Source organism: Lepidochelys kempii, chromosome 3, assembly GCF_965140265.1.
Source record: "Lepidochelys kempii isolate rLepKem1 chromosome 3, rLepKem1.hap2, whole genome shotgun sequence".
Lineage (NCBI taxonomy): Eukaryota > Metazoa > Chordata > Testudines > Cheloniidae > Lepidochelys > Lepidochelys kempii.
In genome coordinates, this window is record NC_133258.1 from 110,776,081 (window position 1) to 110,793,061 (window position 16,981).

Genomic DNA, 16,981 nt, shown 5'->3' on the forward strand with positions numbered 1-16,981 from the left:
GTAGATGTTTTTGGTTACATATTTGCACTCCAAAACATAACAGTGTAAAACTTTAGACCCTACAAGTCCACTCGGTCCTACTTCTTGTTCAGCCAATCACTAAGACAAACAAGTTTGTTTACATTTATGAGAGATAATGCTGCTGGCTTCTTATTTACAGTGTCACCTGACAGTGAGAATAGACGTTCGCATGGCACTTTTGTAGCCAGCATTGCAAGTTATTTACATGCCAGATATGCTAAACATTCGTATGTCCCTTCATGCTTCAGTCACCATTCAAGAGGACATGCTTCCGTGCTGAAGATGTTCGTTAAAAAAAAATGCATTAATTAAATTTGTGACTCAAATCCTTGGGGAAGAACTGTATGGCTCCTGCTCTGTTTTACCTGCATTCTGCCATATATTTCATTTTAAAGCAGTCTTGCATGATGACCCAGCACATGTTGTTCATTTTAAGAACATTTTCACTGCAGATTTGACAAAATGCAAAGAAGGTACCCATGTGAGATTTCTAAAGATAGCTACAACACTTGACCCAAGGTTTAAGAATCTGAAGTGCCTTCCAAAATCTGAGAGGGATGAGGTGTGGAGAATGAGAAGTCTTAAAAGAGCAACACTCTGATGTGGAAACTATAGAACCTGAACCACCAAAAAAGAAAATCAGCCTTCTGCTGGTGGCTTACTCAGATGATGAAAACGAACATGCATCAATCTGCACTGCTTTGGATAGTTATCTAGCTGAATCTGTCATCAGCATGGCCGCATGTCCTCTGGAATGGTGGTTGAAGCATGAAGGGACATGTGAATCTTTAGCACATCTTGCACATAAATATCTTGTGACGCCGGCTACAACAGTGCCATGTGAATGCCTGTTCTCACTTTCAGGTGACATTGTAAACAAGAAGCGGGCAGCATTATCTCCTGCAAATGTAAACAGACTTGTTTGTCTGAGCAATTGGCTGCACAAAAAGTAGGACTGAGTGAACTTGTAGGCTCTAAAATTTTACACTGTTTTATTTTTGAATGCATTTTTTGTACATAATTCTGCATTTGTATGTTCAACTTTCATGATAAAGAGATTGCACTGCAGTACTTGTATGAGGGGAATTGAAAAATACTATTTTGTGTTTTTACAGTGCAAATATTTGTAATCAAAAACAAATATAAAGTGAGCACTGTACACTTTGTATCAGTGGTGGGGGGCCTGCAGGTCACACACGGCCCATCAGGGTAATCCGCTAGCAGGCCGCGAGACAGTTTGTTTACATTGACCATCCACAGGCAAGGTTATCCGCAGCTCCCAGTGGCCATGGTTCACCATTCCCAGCCAATGGGAGCTGTGGAAAGGCGGTGTGAGCCACAGGGATGTGCTGGCCGCTGCTTCCCACAGCTCCCATTGGCTGGGAATGGTGAACCACGGCCACTGGGAGCTGTGGGCGTCTATGCCTGCGGACGGTCAATGTAAACAAACTGTCTCATGACCCGCCAGCAGATTACCCTGACGGGTCACATGCAGCCCACGGGCTGCAGGTTGCCCACCACTGCTTTGTATTCTGTGTTGTAATTGAAATCAATATATTTTTAAATGTAGAAAACATCCAATATATTTAAATAAATGGTATTCTGTTGTTGTTTAACTGCACGGTTAATTGCGATCAGCCCCAATTCTGATTGCTAAATTCCTATGTTGTCCATTCACAAGGCTTTTGAAGTTTGGAAGGGCTACAGACTGGGTAGCAGAGGAGGAATCATTTCCATGGCCCATTCAGGCCCCAGTGCCTCTGCTGATACTGTCAGCAAAGATGCTAATTGTGATAGCAGTTTTTGTAATCTCTGCTAATTGGCGCAAGACCATCAAGGCACTTCGTGTGTCACTGAACAGCCAACAGATGGTAATGGTTTTTGGTCACTAATGAACATTTGAACTAATGACTACAGCTGGGCAAATAGTTTGTAACAATTTATTCAATACATCTTGACTTCTTTTCCGGAGCATAAGTGGTCTATGAACAAATTGTGATTTTTATCAAATGAATGTGGTGGTCAAAATTATTTGCTGACTAATTTCACTTGTATTAAGCAGAGACCCAACAAGAAGATTTCCACAACCCTTCTCTTCCTCCCAAGCTCTTTCCTCCCCTGAACCCTCATTGAGGACTGCAAACAAATAATTATTCATGCCCTAAATTCTTATGGTTTGCTACTTGGGCTTTACCTTAGGTGTTAGACCATAATTCCCTTCTAGTCATAATTTTAATAGGAGTATAGTTTCTTAGTAATTCCAATTTATAGCAAACATGATTTGCATGGTATCCAATGTGCTCCAGGATAAAGCTACTTCCTTACTTACCTCACAGGGATGTTGTTAGACTAAATTCATCCATGTCTGTAAAGTGCTGTGCAAGCATCTGATGTAACAGGGGTAGGCAACCTATGGCAATCGTGCCAAAGGCGGCACGCGAGCTGATTTTCAGTGGCACTCACACTGCCCACGTCCTGGCCACTGGTCCGGAGGGCTCTGCCTTTTAATTTAATTTTAAATGAAGCTTCTTAAACATTTTTAAAACCTTATTTACTTTACATACCACAATAGTTTAGTTCTATATTATAGACGTATAGAAAGAGACCCTCTAAAAACGTTAAAATGTATTACTGGCACGCGAAAACTTAAATTAGAGTGAATAAATGAAGACTCGGCACACCACTTCTGAAAGGTTGCCGACCCCTGTGATAGAAGATACTGTGGGCCTGATCCAGCAAACATTAAAATCAAAAGAAAGATTCCCACTGACTTTAATGATGTTGGTTCAGGCGCTAAATTAAGTGGCCTCTCTCTTCCTCCTCTTACTATATAAATTCTGTTATTTGCGTAGTGGTTCCTGTGCCCCTTGTGTGCAAACAGAACATTGTTTTTATCTTGAATAAAAAGGAAATGATTGGCGAAAGCAACAAACAAAACCAGGATGTGATTAAAAAAAACCCCACTCAAAACAGCACTGAAGCAACATAAAAGAAGATCAACACTACTAGAAATAGCATGAAGAAGAAATTTTAGGACACTTTAATCCTTCAAGGTCATTCTAAAGATAATGACCTAATTAAAGTGTTTTCAGTTAATCCAGGACTCACATGATTTGCAAGAATCTAAATCACAATTCTTTGCTTACAAAGGTGAAAGCTAAAGCTTCTAAAAAAATAACAAAAACACTTCCTTTTTTAATGTTGATTCAGACACTTTCAAGTGTTCAGATTAACTAGTGTGCACTAATGATCTTTTGTCAGAGGACGAAGAGGGGAAGGTGAAGCCCACATGTCACAATCAAATGATCACTAGTTTTTCTGAGAGGTGTTTTTGCTTATTAAATGTTGATATACAGGTGCGGTAAAAATGACAACTTTAAAACACCATAAATAGAATGTTTTATCTGTTTCATGAAAACACTGTGATTAAAAAGCTGCTCTCTAAAGATTTAAAAGAGGCTAAATTAACATCTGAGTTTTATCTCTAGCAAAAAGAGAGAAACAAAATTGCTTGTCCTCAATTTGTTAGAAACAACATTTTCTGTGAGTAGTTGTCTGTGCCACAGATTTTTTACAAACTCAAACGCATAATGTACATGAAATTTATAATGAAGAAATAGGATTAGACAGTCATGTGGCTTCACACAGAAACAAGTAGGTTTTTGGGAGATATCCCCTTTTGTCCATAAGACTGATTAGTGGATTATTAATTACAATACTAGGTCTTCAGATGTTTTCAGTTGAAATACAATTATTTCCATAAATGAAAAACACGAGATATCTTTGAAGAGTAAAATGCACTATGGGGAGGAAATAGATTCTTCAGAATTAAGGCTCCAAGCAGAGCTCCAGTGCAAAACTTATTTTGACTCCCTTGGAGAGTCCTCATACTCTCCAGTGTTACAGTTAAATCTCATTGGTAAATGACATTAACTCTGAAAGTCATGAGAGAATTGAGCACATACTTTTCCAGATTAGAAGTCTTTTAAAAAGAGTCTCTCTTTTAAAATGTTTGCAAGTTGTCTCATGTTTGAGTGTGTCCCGCTATCTTCCCAACCAAATACTTTATTTCAGAAAATTTGAAATACATAGATTTTGACACTGGCTCCTTCAAGAAGCAGTCTTCTAGAGCTGGGATAGCAAAAAGTTCGTTAAATTATTTCTTTTCTCCCTCAGTTTCACCAGACCGCCGAGCAGTCCCAGGTTTCACGGGACTGTCCTGCTGTGACGCCCCCAAACCACTTCTCCAGGTTGCAGGGCAATTTGTCTCAGGTCCCGCATTTGTGAGGGGGCCCCCAAATGAAGTGACATTGCAACCTGGTGCACAGGGTCATGGAGCAACTCAAGTTTGGACCAGCCGTCCCTCTGTGTCTGTCTAAGGAGGCCTGGATGGAGCAAATTTGATTGGTTGTGTGACATGGCACTGTGTCCCGCTTTAGCCACTTGAAATGTTGGGCGCTATTGTTTAACTGATGAAGAAGAAAGGAAGCTCAGGATGGTGCCGCACTAGGGCAGGAACCACTAAGCAGGCTTAAAGCTCTACTCCAACATTCCCTGGGCCATTTTGGTCTCCCTTGTGCATCTCCACTCTGAGAGCTACTTAAAAGCTCTTAACTGAGTCGCAGGGAACTGCAGTGCTGAGCCTTACTCCCTTAAATCTTTCTTACAAAGAGGGATGAAGGCAATACTCAAGGCCATCCTTACCCATATGCAAACTACGCAGCTGTGTAGGGCACCAGGAAATTTGGGGCACCAAATTGCCTCCAATTTCCTGGTGCCCTATGCAGCTGCGTGCTGCTGCAGCGGCCAGCCTGATCCCCCAGCCGGTTGAGCCGGCCAGGAAAGCTGCCCCCGCCCTGCCTCTTCCCCAAATCCCACACCCCTGCTGCACCCCCACTCCCCCTTTTCCCCAGAACTATGTCCTAGGGGACTGCAGCAGGGGTCAGGCACGCCCTGCATTCACGAGTCAGCAGGAAGTGGAGTGACCCAGCCCCAACCCGTTCCACTCTGCTGGCTCATGCTGGGGGGAGGTTTTCCCCCCAGCCCCCAAGCCTGCTCCTGACCCCCACAGATCTTTGGTGTAGTCCTCCCCCTCTCCCCCCAACATGGGGGCTGCTTAGGGCACCACGATGGCTAAGGACAGCTCTGACAATACTCCTCTTGTGTTAATAGAAAAGGAAGGTAAAGTAAGTGGCATTTGTATGGTGCTTCTGTTCCAATGTGCTAATCCACAGACAAGGCACATTTAAAGACAATGGATATTGTTGCCTGCTGGGTAAAAATATAATCAAACCCCTCACTGGAGTTGGCTGAGATAACTTCTAGATCATGTGATACCTCTTGCATGCGGTACATGTTCTAATGTATCTGCACTGACCTGAAATATATATTATAATTTCACAGGGTATAAGTTATGCAGACATTTTATGTGCTTACTTGTAAAATTTCTATTCTCACTATGTTTCTAGTGATGTCATTGTGTTGGCTTTGTGCTGTTTGAATGGAAACTAGAAGAAATGTTGCATCTCTGAAATATATCTCTGGCTGCAGCTGCAGATGGTTGGTGCTCATAATAATGGTGAAATCCCCTGCAGCATGAAAAACACATGACTTGCTTCCCGCACTTTGTGACCTTCAAAACACTATTTTCTTTGCCATTCCAACCAGTTATTGCATGGCTCATTCTTGTACTTGGGAATCAGAATACTGCAGAATAGCTATTGAAACTAGACACTCTTACCAATATAAATGGGGCCCTTACACTAAGGGAGGCCCATGCCCAAGGAAACCCAGGTATTTCTGTTTTTGAAATGATATCATTCCAACATATCACCAGGTTACATGTCTAAGCTGTGATGGTGAGGAAGGGAAATAGGGGGAATGCCTGCCTTATCAGAGCATCTTCCTGGGAGAAATTTAAGGATCAGCTTCATTATCCGCTTTGAAGATTGGACCATGCCTACACTAGGAAAAAAGGTGTACTTTTAATATGTTAGCAGGTCAAGATAACTCCCTTCCCATGGCTTTACTTGACATGCTAACACATATTACAACTGCCTCATTCACACTAGGATTTTAACACATCAGTTAACACATGGTAGCTCACACATCTTTTTTTTCCTAGTGGAGCCAAAGCCTTCTGTGGACAAAGAGAAATTGGATGGCAGAGATTAGACATTGGGTAGGGTGGTAGGATATCTACAGGTAAAAACAGCCTCCAGGGGATCAGTATGACTCAGGAGAGTGGGAAAGAGATATGGAGGCTTTCAGTTTTGGCTGATAGCTTTTCAGTAGTTCATGACAGAAAATAGTAGCAGTAGTCTACTTCCTATTAGTGTTTGCATCACACAAAACACAATCAGGATCAGGACATTCCTTGATAGCATCCTGAAAGTCAGTGGTTCAGATCTGAAGGTCACGTGTGGGGAAAACTTTCACTGCTATGTTGTGTCTGTTCTATGGAGAGAGACTTCAATGCCTGTTAATCCATCCAGCACCTTTTACACTTCAGTCACATAAAAAATCTTTGGGTATCGAGAACTTCTGTTTATTGTCCACAGCAATCCAACATGGCACATGTGGACTAGTGTTTTAAAGTGTTGTATTACTATAAAAAATAGTTATCAAGTTTTCTGCAGTGAGTATAGGAGTTCTTTTCAGTATCTTTTTTTTAAAGATTACACTGATTTAGATTTGTTTATTAGACTGGAGTTTTCTGCACAAGTTTGAGATTTTTTAGAAATTTTTTTCCTATCCCGAAACAGGACGAAAAGTCAAAATATCTAAAATTTTCACAGATAATCCAGAAAAAAATTGGATGAGATCATTTGAAACATTTAGTTTTAATAATTTCAAAACATTGTTTTAACCTTTTTAAAATATAAATTAAAATTTCAAACGAAAGTTGTTTCTAATCAATAAATAAATTTTTCCTTTCAAAGTTTCAACAGTTTCATAATGTTTTTTTTAAAGGTCAAATCAGGAGATTTGTTGAAAACATCCCTTTCTTGCAAACAGTCTTGAGAAATTCACATTTTCAAATAAAAAAATAAAACTAGTTGGAAAATTCCCAACCAGTTTTATTGTTATGCTTCAAAAGTATTTAAGAGAAATGAGCTAACTATTGTTTTGAAAAATCATGTAAATCGCCCTCTTCTTCATTCCATGAGTCCCTGCAATTATTTAATTTCTGTCTTATGGTAATGTTTGTTTTTTTCTTATTGTAGGCAATGAGAGTTTAGAAGAAAACTATGTCCAGGACAGTAAGATGGGATTTGTCATCAATGCTATATATGCTATGGCTCATGGCCTACAAAATATGCATCATTCCCTTTGCCCAGGACATGTTGGGCTGTGTGATGCCATGACACCCATCGATGGCAGCAAACTCTTGGAATTCCTCATAAAGTCTTCATTCATTGGTGTTTCAGGAGAGGAAATTTGGTTTGATGAAAAGGGAGATGCCCCTGGAAGGTAAGGAGCTAATTCATGTCAGTGAATTAAAGCAAATAATTGTGTTGCTACAGCTAGCATAACTAGAGCATGCAGAAACTGTTTGTCAGAAATTGGGGTATATGGGTGAACTTAGTCTTGTCAGTGGGTGAAAGTAATTCCAGATACAGGATGATCTGTTGATAGCTACAGCTTGTAATGGGACTGGAGTTACAGTAGGATGTGTAACCCTTTGTAGTGTTTCTGGCGAGAGGAGGCCAGAACTTCTGAGTTTGAGATACCATTGGGGTTTCAGCCTCAAAGTTTTTCTGAGTAATTATAGGATGATTCAGTTGCATGACTTGTACTGAAATGTTTCAGCTCAGCGAGTTTGAGTCTGAATCTCCTCGCACTCACACTGGTGTCTATCAGAAGTTACTTCATTTAGGTCAGTAGAGTAACACAGTTGTTAAACTGATTTGAGCGAGAGGAGACTAAAGCTCTGTGTATGCTTGATGAATGGAGTCAAAGAACTGGTATTGTATAAAGAGAGTGCTCTGAATGAAATGAGACTTCACAGTTTGGCAGATGGCTTCAGAGAATGTCTGCAAGAGCCAATGTCATCATAAAATGTCTTTAAAAAGTTCTTGCTTCTCTTACTAACACCATAGGTTATTAAAACTGACATTTGGTTTTTCACTTTTTGTTCTTTGTGCTACTTGGTATATTTAACTCTGCTTGAACAATCAAAAGAGATAGGTCAGTTACTCCTCACCCCATCCCATCACCTCATTCATCAGTCCTATGCTGTGTATTTTGTCTGGGTTTCTTCAGCCAAAGAGACCTGTAGAGTAGGCCAGAGTTTAAGAGATAGGGGCCAGCAATTGCCTTACATACTCAAAGTCAATATACCTGGACAAATACAGCTACACCCTTAGACTGTTTAGAAACTTTAATTGATGAGTAATGTAACTGTCAGTCTGTTCAGTAATTCTTCACACTGGGAACATACTACACTTGTGCTGTGTAGTTTGTATTGGCTACCAGTTAGTTTTGGTGTTCGTTTAGATCTGCTAGTCCTTACGTTGTTTGGTTACCAGAGAGACCACCTCTCTCCTCACACAATGCTGCTGCAGCAGTGATCAGCAGAGGGGCTACAGTTTTACGGCCCTCAATTTAAAAAGGAGAGGGTTTATGACAGGATATTTCCATGAGTGGTTCTGGACTCTGGAACACATTCCCTTCACCCCTTGATCCATTTCAAGGTTAATCTCCCCCTCCCCTTCCCACCCCAGTTTCTATTGGTAGGACAGGTTTAGAATTTGGATGGATTGGATGAGAGTGGGTTTTCTTTTGCTGGTAACTTATATTTTAAAGCTTGGCTTGATGACTATGGACAAGAATATTTTTTGATTTTTTCCTTCGTTTTCAATATATTTCATACTTGTACCAGTGTATATTGCTCACGGGATAGAGCAATTTAGATCAATAAATAAAAAGTATCAGACATTTGGATACATCCAGGAATTTAAGCCTATGCAAATTTGCACTTTCAACAGTGTATACCTGACTTTGAAAATATGTCCCAGTGTTTCTACAGTACAGAGCAAAAGTCCTTGAGTGGCATAGATGAATGTACAGTAGCATTTTATCAATGCCAAAGTGTCTCCATACCTTAATGAAATATAAAGCTCCATTTTGCATTCAACACTTTGTCAATTAAATATAACAAAGAGCACTGGAACAGAACAGACTGCCTTTTCTGTGACCTTTTGCTTTATCGGGATAGATGAGGAGACTGTGTCCCTGGGGGGAAAATAGATTTTAATATTTTCACAAATATGGGAACCATTCTCAGACTGCTTTGGAGCAATGTTTTAAAGTTTAATCATTTTATTTATTTATATAACAAGAGAAAACAAACAATATTTACTATTATGTTAGCAAATATACAGTGGTTGAATTTCCCAGCACATTATCAACTGAGCTCAAAGTAACACATTAAGCTGTAAAACCCTTAGCTCGTGAGTGACCTGTCCAAATCAAGTGAGCTGTCAGTGCATTTCTGGTCATTCAAGTAAAAGGCTTTTCAGCTTTAGTTTGCAGTATTGTTGTATGAAGAAATAAATAAACCCCTACAAGACAGAGAAGAACAATGTTCCTACCTTGAACACTAACATTTATGCTATATTTTATTTACGAAATCTTTTTAAGCCATCACTGATTGTAACTGTAGACGGAGATGATAGCATCATGCATAGTTCAGGTTGCCTGACACTTTCTATTTTCAGTTCCTTATAACTCTGTCCAACTTTATCCACTTGTCTGAAATTTTCTTAGACCTATTTTCTGCCTCAGACTGAACATATTTTTTAAACGGTTTAATGAAAAAGTTTGGGTCCTTTCTGACAATGAGCATAGAGAAAAACAGGTTCAACTATTCCTCCTCTTCCCGTCCCACCGCCTCTGTCTTTGAAGAGCTCTTGTGCTTCCCTGCTTGGCAGCCAGTGTTTGAGATCTGTCAGAGGATAGTGCCAGAGTCAGAGAATGCCTTTTGCTTGTCTCTAAGGAAAACCACCCAGACTTGGTCGAGTTAAAAGCCTCACTTGTACTTGCTCAGTAGAGATTATTGGGGATTTACTGGGAAAATCTCTGAAAATTTCATCTGCAGTGAGTATATCCCATGAGCCTTCGAAATGGTAGTCAAAAGCAAGAGCTCCAGAATGGGAGAGGGTAGGAGAGTGGCAAGAATGCAGCAGCCCCTCCCCCCTTAGAATCATAGAATATCAGGGTTGGAAGGGACCTCAGGAGGTCATCTAATCCAATCCCCTGCTCAAAGCAGGACCAATCCCCAACTCCCCAGATCCCTAAATGGCCCCCTCAAGGATTGAGCTCACAAACGTGGGTTTAGCAGGCCAATGCTCAAACCACTGAGCTATCCCTCCCCTTTGACTCAAGGAATGGTGCACCAGATTGGGAGCCAAGCAAATAATGGGTTCTGGTCTTAGCATTTTTTAACACTTGGCTTTGCAGCCTTAATATTGTGTTAACGTAGGTTATTGCATGTAATATATTATAATAGGTGTCATTAGTGCTGCCATATTTAAGGATGAAATCCAACTTCCTTAATTGTCCTAATTTTTCAATGGCTCACAGCTTTCTCAAACAAATGGCTTTTTGGCTGAAAATTTCTCTGCTTTGTCGCAGTTGACTGAGATTTTTTTTAAAACAGTTTTGCGACAAACATTGATACTGCATGTGTGAGCGGAGGGAAATAACTGAATAATATCCCAAACCTAATTTCCATGTATTCAGAGCAGAACTTTTGTACATGCATATATGAAAAGAAAAGAAGAAGAAGAAATAAACTTTCTATCCAATTATCAGCTTGTCTGGTAGATCTCATTATGTCTTAAAACTTCAAGCTCAGTCTCAAACTGCAAGCACGTGTAAGATTTTGTAAGAGATTTCAGTTTGCATACTGTATACATTGACAGCTGGCTAATAATGATATGAAGGAGGACAGTTAGAAACATAATCACAAGAGGAAAAGTTAAGATGAAACTTTAAAACTTATCTCAGCATTTGCTAAGTCTTGATTGATGTTGTATATAGTAATGCTAGTTTATGCCATGTAATAGGTTATTTGCCTTAAAAAAAAAACACATGTAGACTAAAAGTTCTATGAAGGCAATGTGAGCCTTTAATGATCTTCTGTCCCCCTCCCCCAGATTCACTTGCCAGTACGGAGTACATGATTGTACATCTGCTTAATTCAAGGTCATAATAGGAAACAAATAGGTTCTGCTCTCTAGCAGGAGATAACTACTAATGCTCATTTATACTCATGTATATCACATCTACATTATAGTGGACCCTGAGGATACTGCTTCATGAAGTACTGCACAGTTTATACACAAAGCTATCGAACAGCACAATGCATTCCTTTTTCATATTCTCCCTTTACAAGAACAGGAAAGTGGGGAGGAATTTCGTCCTGATTACCTTGAAATGGGTCCCTTTTCTAGACTCCTTCTAGACAAACGTTCACGGGCAGGAAAGCCCCCCGCTAAGTGACATGAATGCTCTTGACAGCCACCAACAAGAGAGAGGCTCCAGCCAATTCTCCACAGGTCCTAGCCTTGCATCCTGCCCTGGTCAAAAGCTTGACCAATGTAAGTTTATTACCTAGTCCACCACTTTTACAGAGGAAAGTGGATCTGCACCAGCTATTGTTAACTGAGCTAAGATTTTCCAAGCACTTCATTCAAGCCACACTGTTTTTAGGTAAAGTATAAAACAGATATATTAACCACAGCAAGATAGTTTTTGAGTGATTATAAGTAATAAGTGTACAGATCAAAGTAGATTACCTAAGAAATATTGGAGTGTCAGGGTGCTGCTTTGGGGTACAGAGTGTCACACTCATGTGGAGCCCCACGGACTTCCGTGAGGCTCAGTATTGGAAAATGAGTCTGCCCACGCAAATGTAGTTGCAGAATTAGGTCCTACATAAGCACAGTTATAATGGATCCAGCTTCTCTGAAAAGTCTCTAGAAAAGGCCATACACCCCCAAAGATATGCAAAGCAAAAGGCAGGCAGACAGAGGTTCAAGAGGCTCGTGCACATGGAACTGCAAAGGTATCTGACATTTTCTAAACCAGCAAACAATATTTTGTTTATTTGAACCTCTGAGGGGAAAAGAAAAAGATTTGGTTGTGATGACCCCTTTACCCAGAACCAACCACCTATTCCTATCTGTTACTAAGGGCACAGACCCCTGTGTGCCCTTCATTCCCCAGCCCATATACATTAGTAACACTTTAGAATAAAACATTCTGACCTCAATATGAATGTAAAGAATCAATCTGAAAGAACTGAAACAACTACAGAGAAAACCAAAGCAGGGACTCTCAGCCTTAGAAAGCAGAACATATTTCTCAATTTACAGTCCAAATCACAATTTCCAGTTGCAGCCTTTTCTCACCCACCCCCCCCCTGCCGCACACACACATACACTTAGATCAAAACACTCCCCCGCCTGCCACCCACAATGATCTTCTTCCCCGTCTCTCAAGAGCCAGCCTGTCTATCCATCCTCACTTGTGGTTTCTCCTCCTTATGCTGCTCTCTGTTCATTCCATCACTCCCGCTTGTTTCCCCCCATGAAATTACAGCGGTTAATCATCACTTTGCACAAACTACAGGCAGGGAGAGAAAGCAGGAGCAAAACAGTTAGCAATAAAAGACTTTCACACATCAGTCCCAGCACACAGGGATGACAGGGTGTGATGGTGGAGGGTGAAGATGGGTAGCTGAGTGTTTCCAGAAGCTGTGTTTTTATGCTTCCTTTATATTGGCCTTGGGAAATTCTGTTCTACTTGCCTTGGGTGGGAAAGTAGATTTTTGGGTCTGGGCTGATACATTTTCCTGACCGTCTTGCAAGGCTGCCTTATATTAATTGTTAAATCAATGTTTTTGGTTAATTTATGTCACTCTTGTTTGTTTGGTTTGAATATATTAATTGGATGATGATTCCAGAATGTATAACACCATAGTGCCCTATGCGGGGCTAGATTGTGACTAGCCTTAATGTGGCCACACAAGAAATTAGTGGGTGTAAAGATTTCCCCTCCTCACTGACTATTGCCCCTTCATATGGTCACATTAGGCCTACGCAAATCTTAGCTCCAGGTGCTGGAGGAACACAAAGGGTATATGCTCGGAGTTAGCAACTGAGGAGAAATGGGAAGTAGGCAGAGCCTGGACTCCCTCTCCTCCAGACGTCACTGGAGGCTGGATGTCTGCAAGGGAGGTCAATATGTTGCACCCTGAAAAAGGCTTTAGCAAAGTACTTCCCGTCCAGAACAAGTGGAGATTTTCTTTTGAGGAACCGTATTCTCCGAGATACAATTCCTCCTGGGACAGCACAGCTAGACACTCCACCTTGCTGAAGGTTGTGCATGAAAGGCACAATCTAGCCCTTGGAGAATACCTACCAGTAAATAGTAGAAATTAGTGGTGCCAACTCTGGTGATTTCATCACAAGTCTCTCAATATTTGGTGGGAATTTTTAAAGCCCCAGCTTCTGGGGTCAAGTGATTACATGAGAATCACAGCTTTCATTTTTATTAAATAAAATTTCTAGCCCTCATTGTTACAGAGAAAAGTTTGAAAATATGACCCAAATGTAACCCTAAAGATTCTGAATCCAGAAGGCAAAGAAAAAGAACCCCAAAATGTATTACAGGAACTCCTCACTTAATGTTGTAGTTATGTTCCTGAAAAATGCAACTTTAAGTGAAACGGTGTTAAGCAAATCCAGTTTCCTCATAAGAATTAATGTAAATAGGGGGGGGGTTAGGTTCCAGGGAAATTTTTTTTTTTGCCAGACAAAAGGCATTATACACATTTTAAACAATTTTAAACAAGCAATTTAATACTACAATCATTGCTGAGTATGAAGCTTGGTTGAGGTGGTGGAGTCAGAGAGTGGAAGAGGGTGGATTGTCTGGCTGCTCCTCTTGCTGAACTTTTTGAACTCGAAAAAACACATCTAGAGATTGTTTTGCTTTCCTTTTTTTTTTCTTGGTAAATTTTTTTATAGGAAGTCATTAGATGACCAACTCCCCTAATCACTTTGGAGCTGCATTCCCTGTCAGGATCATCATCACTCAGGATTTGCAAGCCAGCTTCAATCATTTGGAAAGCGTCAGAAAGATGTTTGGCAGTCAAATTTCGATGGGTTGGTGGTTCTTCTACTTCTTGGCCCTCTTCTTCCATTGCTCTCATCACCTCTAGTTGCATCAGATCTTCATTGGTTAGCTCTTCTCCGTGTGATTGCAGAAGTTGTGTAACGCTGGCTTCTTCCACCTCATCAAAACCAAGCCGAAGATATCTTTCTTCATAGCTGGGACAACAACTTTAAATCCTTTTAAGTCATTGACACATTCAGGCCACAACTTCTCCTACACACCATTCATGCATGCCTGAGTAACTTCAGCCCAAGAATCACCGATGTTATTGATGCACTTCAGGATGTTGTAGTCACACCAAAATTGCTGAATCATAGGTTTGCCTTCCCCATCGGTGCCTCTGATGAGCTGGTCAAAAGTATGGCATAAATAATACACCTTAAATGCAGCAATGGCTACTTGAATCATGGGTTGGATCAGTGATGTGGTGTTAGGTGGCAGAAAGACAACTTTGACATTTTCTCACAGGTTGTCCAGGTTGATTGGATGAGCCGGTGTATTATCAAAAAACAATAAAATCTTGAAATCAAGATTTTCCTTGGCACAGTATTCCTTCCATGCAGGGATGGCATAGAGAGTCAGCCATTCTGAAAAAATAGCTCCAGTTATCCATGCCTTCTTATCGGATCTCCAAATGACTGGAAGGTGTTCCTTTGAAAATCCCTTGAGAGCGCGTAGAGTTTCAGATTGGTACACTGTCAGTGGTTTCATCTTCAAGTCTCCGGCAGCATTACCACCTAAAAGCAAGGTTAGATGGTCTTTAACTGCTTTAAATACGGGTGCTGTCTTCTCCTCTCGGGAAATGTAAGTCTGCTCAGGCATCCTCTTCCAGTACAGGCCTGTTTCATCGACATTGAAGACTTGTTTAGGGGAATAGCCACCTTCCTCAATTATTTTCTTGAGATAATCAGGGATTTTTTTAGCTGCTGCAGTATCAGCACTAGCTGCCTCACCAGACATCTTGATGTTATGCAGGTGGAAGCACCTCTTGAACCGATCAGACCATCCCCGACATGCTGTGAACATCTGTCTGTCTGTCTGTGATCCTTCACCTTGTTCTCTCTTCAAATTGTCATACAAACTTTTTGCCTTAGCTTGTATCACTAGCAAATTCAGAGGTATGTTCTGCTGGTTTTGGTCCTCTATCCACAGTTAGAGAAGGCGTTCCATGGTTTCCAGCAAACTGCTTCTTGATTGACTTATTGTAGCAGCACTAAGCAGGGTTGCACACTGAGCACTCGCCCTGATCTTGTTGGCATTATTCCGAAGTGTTCTCACAGTAAGACCTAGAGCAATGCCAATGTCTACTGCATGCTCGCCTGTATCAAAACACTTTAAAATGTCTAATTTAGTACCCAAATTAATGGTTTTCCTGGTTTTCTTTCTGCTAGTGCTACTGCTAGGCACTTCACTGTCACTTGCTGGACGTTTTTGACTCATGATGCTGGGTGATGCTGCTCCGGACGCGCATGCATGTACTGCTCTTCACTCCCTTCAGCCTGGAGTGGCCGGGGTCATGCAGCATCAGTCAACTATTGCAAGGGAAAGAATGTGGAAAACCCAGGTCATTCTCCATGATAATCTGCTCCCTTACTGGAAGCCCAGTGGGTTTAGGCTAGGACTAGTTATGGAGGTTCTTACATTCTTGCAGGTTCTTACTTTCACAGGAGCCCTGCTGGAGGACCAAAGGCCTCTCTTCTAGGGTGCCCTGGAAAAATGGTCCCTGCTGTATCTCCCCTAGTAACCATGCATCAGCACCCGGGCAGCATTGCAGCCAATGTAGTAAGAGGAGGAAAATAACATTTTCTGCAGGCCTCTGCCCCGCTCTGCTGTGTACCTGCAGGGGCAGAGAGATGCACCTGGCATTAAAGTGAATGGCGAGGCTCCTGTGCGTTTCACAGACTTTCATGGGAGCAGGGCCAAGTTCTGTGCATCTCTGCGCCACTTCCCCCCCTTGCTACAGCGGAGCAGGCGCTGGAATGCTATTCCTGTAACTTGCTTTGGGCGGGCTGCTGCCCCCTGTGTTCTTATCTCCCTCCAGCAAATGGCTGGGAGCAGATAAAACATTATTTATTCTGTAGCAAGACAGGGCCTCTGCTGTCCACCACTGCTTTGCAGGCAGCTGGTGGCCTCGCAAGCACTTGGTTGTAGAGCCGTATTTCCGAGCAGGGCCGCTGGGCCATAAAGCAACAGTGAATCGCTGTGGGGGTGGGGGGGGAGGGAGTAGTGTGCACATGCGGTGTGTTTACAAACATACTGTACATACAGTACACTACTATAGTTGGGAGGTTCCCCCGCCTTACCCCACACAGTCATAGCCCACTGGCACTGGAGACAATGAGGCAGGCAAGGAGGCTGAAGGTGCTGTAGGCTAGGAGAAGCACGTTGCCCAGCAGTAGTGGCAGATTCCCTTACTCTGCAAGTACCAGGGGTGGGGGGCTCAACCCTCAGCCTGCCCACTCCACCCCTTCCCCCAAGCCCCCACCTTTGACCCGCCTCTTCTCCCCCCCCACCTCATCCCCCTTTACTTTGCAGGCTGCTTCCTCACTCCTCCCTCCTGAACTCTGCAAGCCAGCTGATTGCCGTAGGCAGGGGAGGGAGGGGGAGCCTGCATGCTGAGTCCTCGCTCCTATCCCCTCCCTTCTGCCTCCTAAACACGGCAAGCCAGCTGATTGCCGTGGGGGGGAGGAGGGGAAAGGCGCTGATCCACAGTGTCTGCTGGGGGAGGGGCATGCTGTGGGGGCAGGGAAGCATAGGGAGGCTGCCTGCTGCG

At 42.0% G+C, this 16,981-nt stretch overlaps 1 protein-coding gene across 7 annotated transcripts in view; it reads left to right on the forward strand.

Moving 5' to 3' along the window:
• Window positions 1-16,981, forward strand: part of GRM1 (glutamate metabotropic receptor 1) — a 339,484-nt gene that overhangs the window by 188,097 nt on the left and 134,406 nt on the right. For all 7 annotated transcript variants that reach the window (XM_073337558.1, XM_073337560.1, XM_073337561.1 and 4 more), the window contains exon 5: window positions 7,248-7,494. In XM_073337558.1, the coding sequence (XP_073193659.1) occupies window positions 7,248-7,494 (247 nt within the window). The remainder of the gene's footprint in view (window positions 1-7,247; window positions 7,495-16,981) is intronic.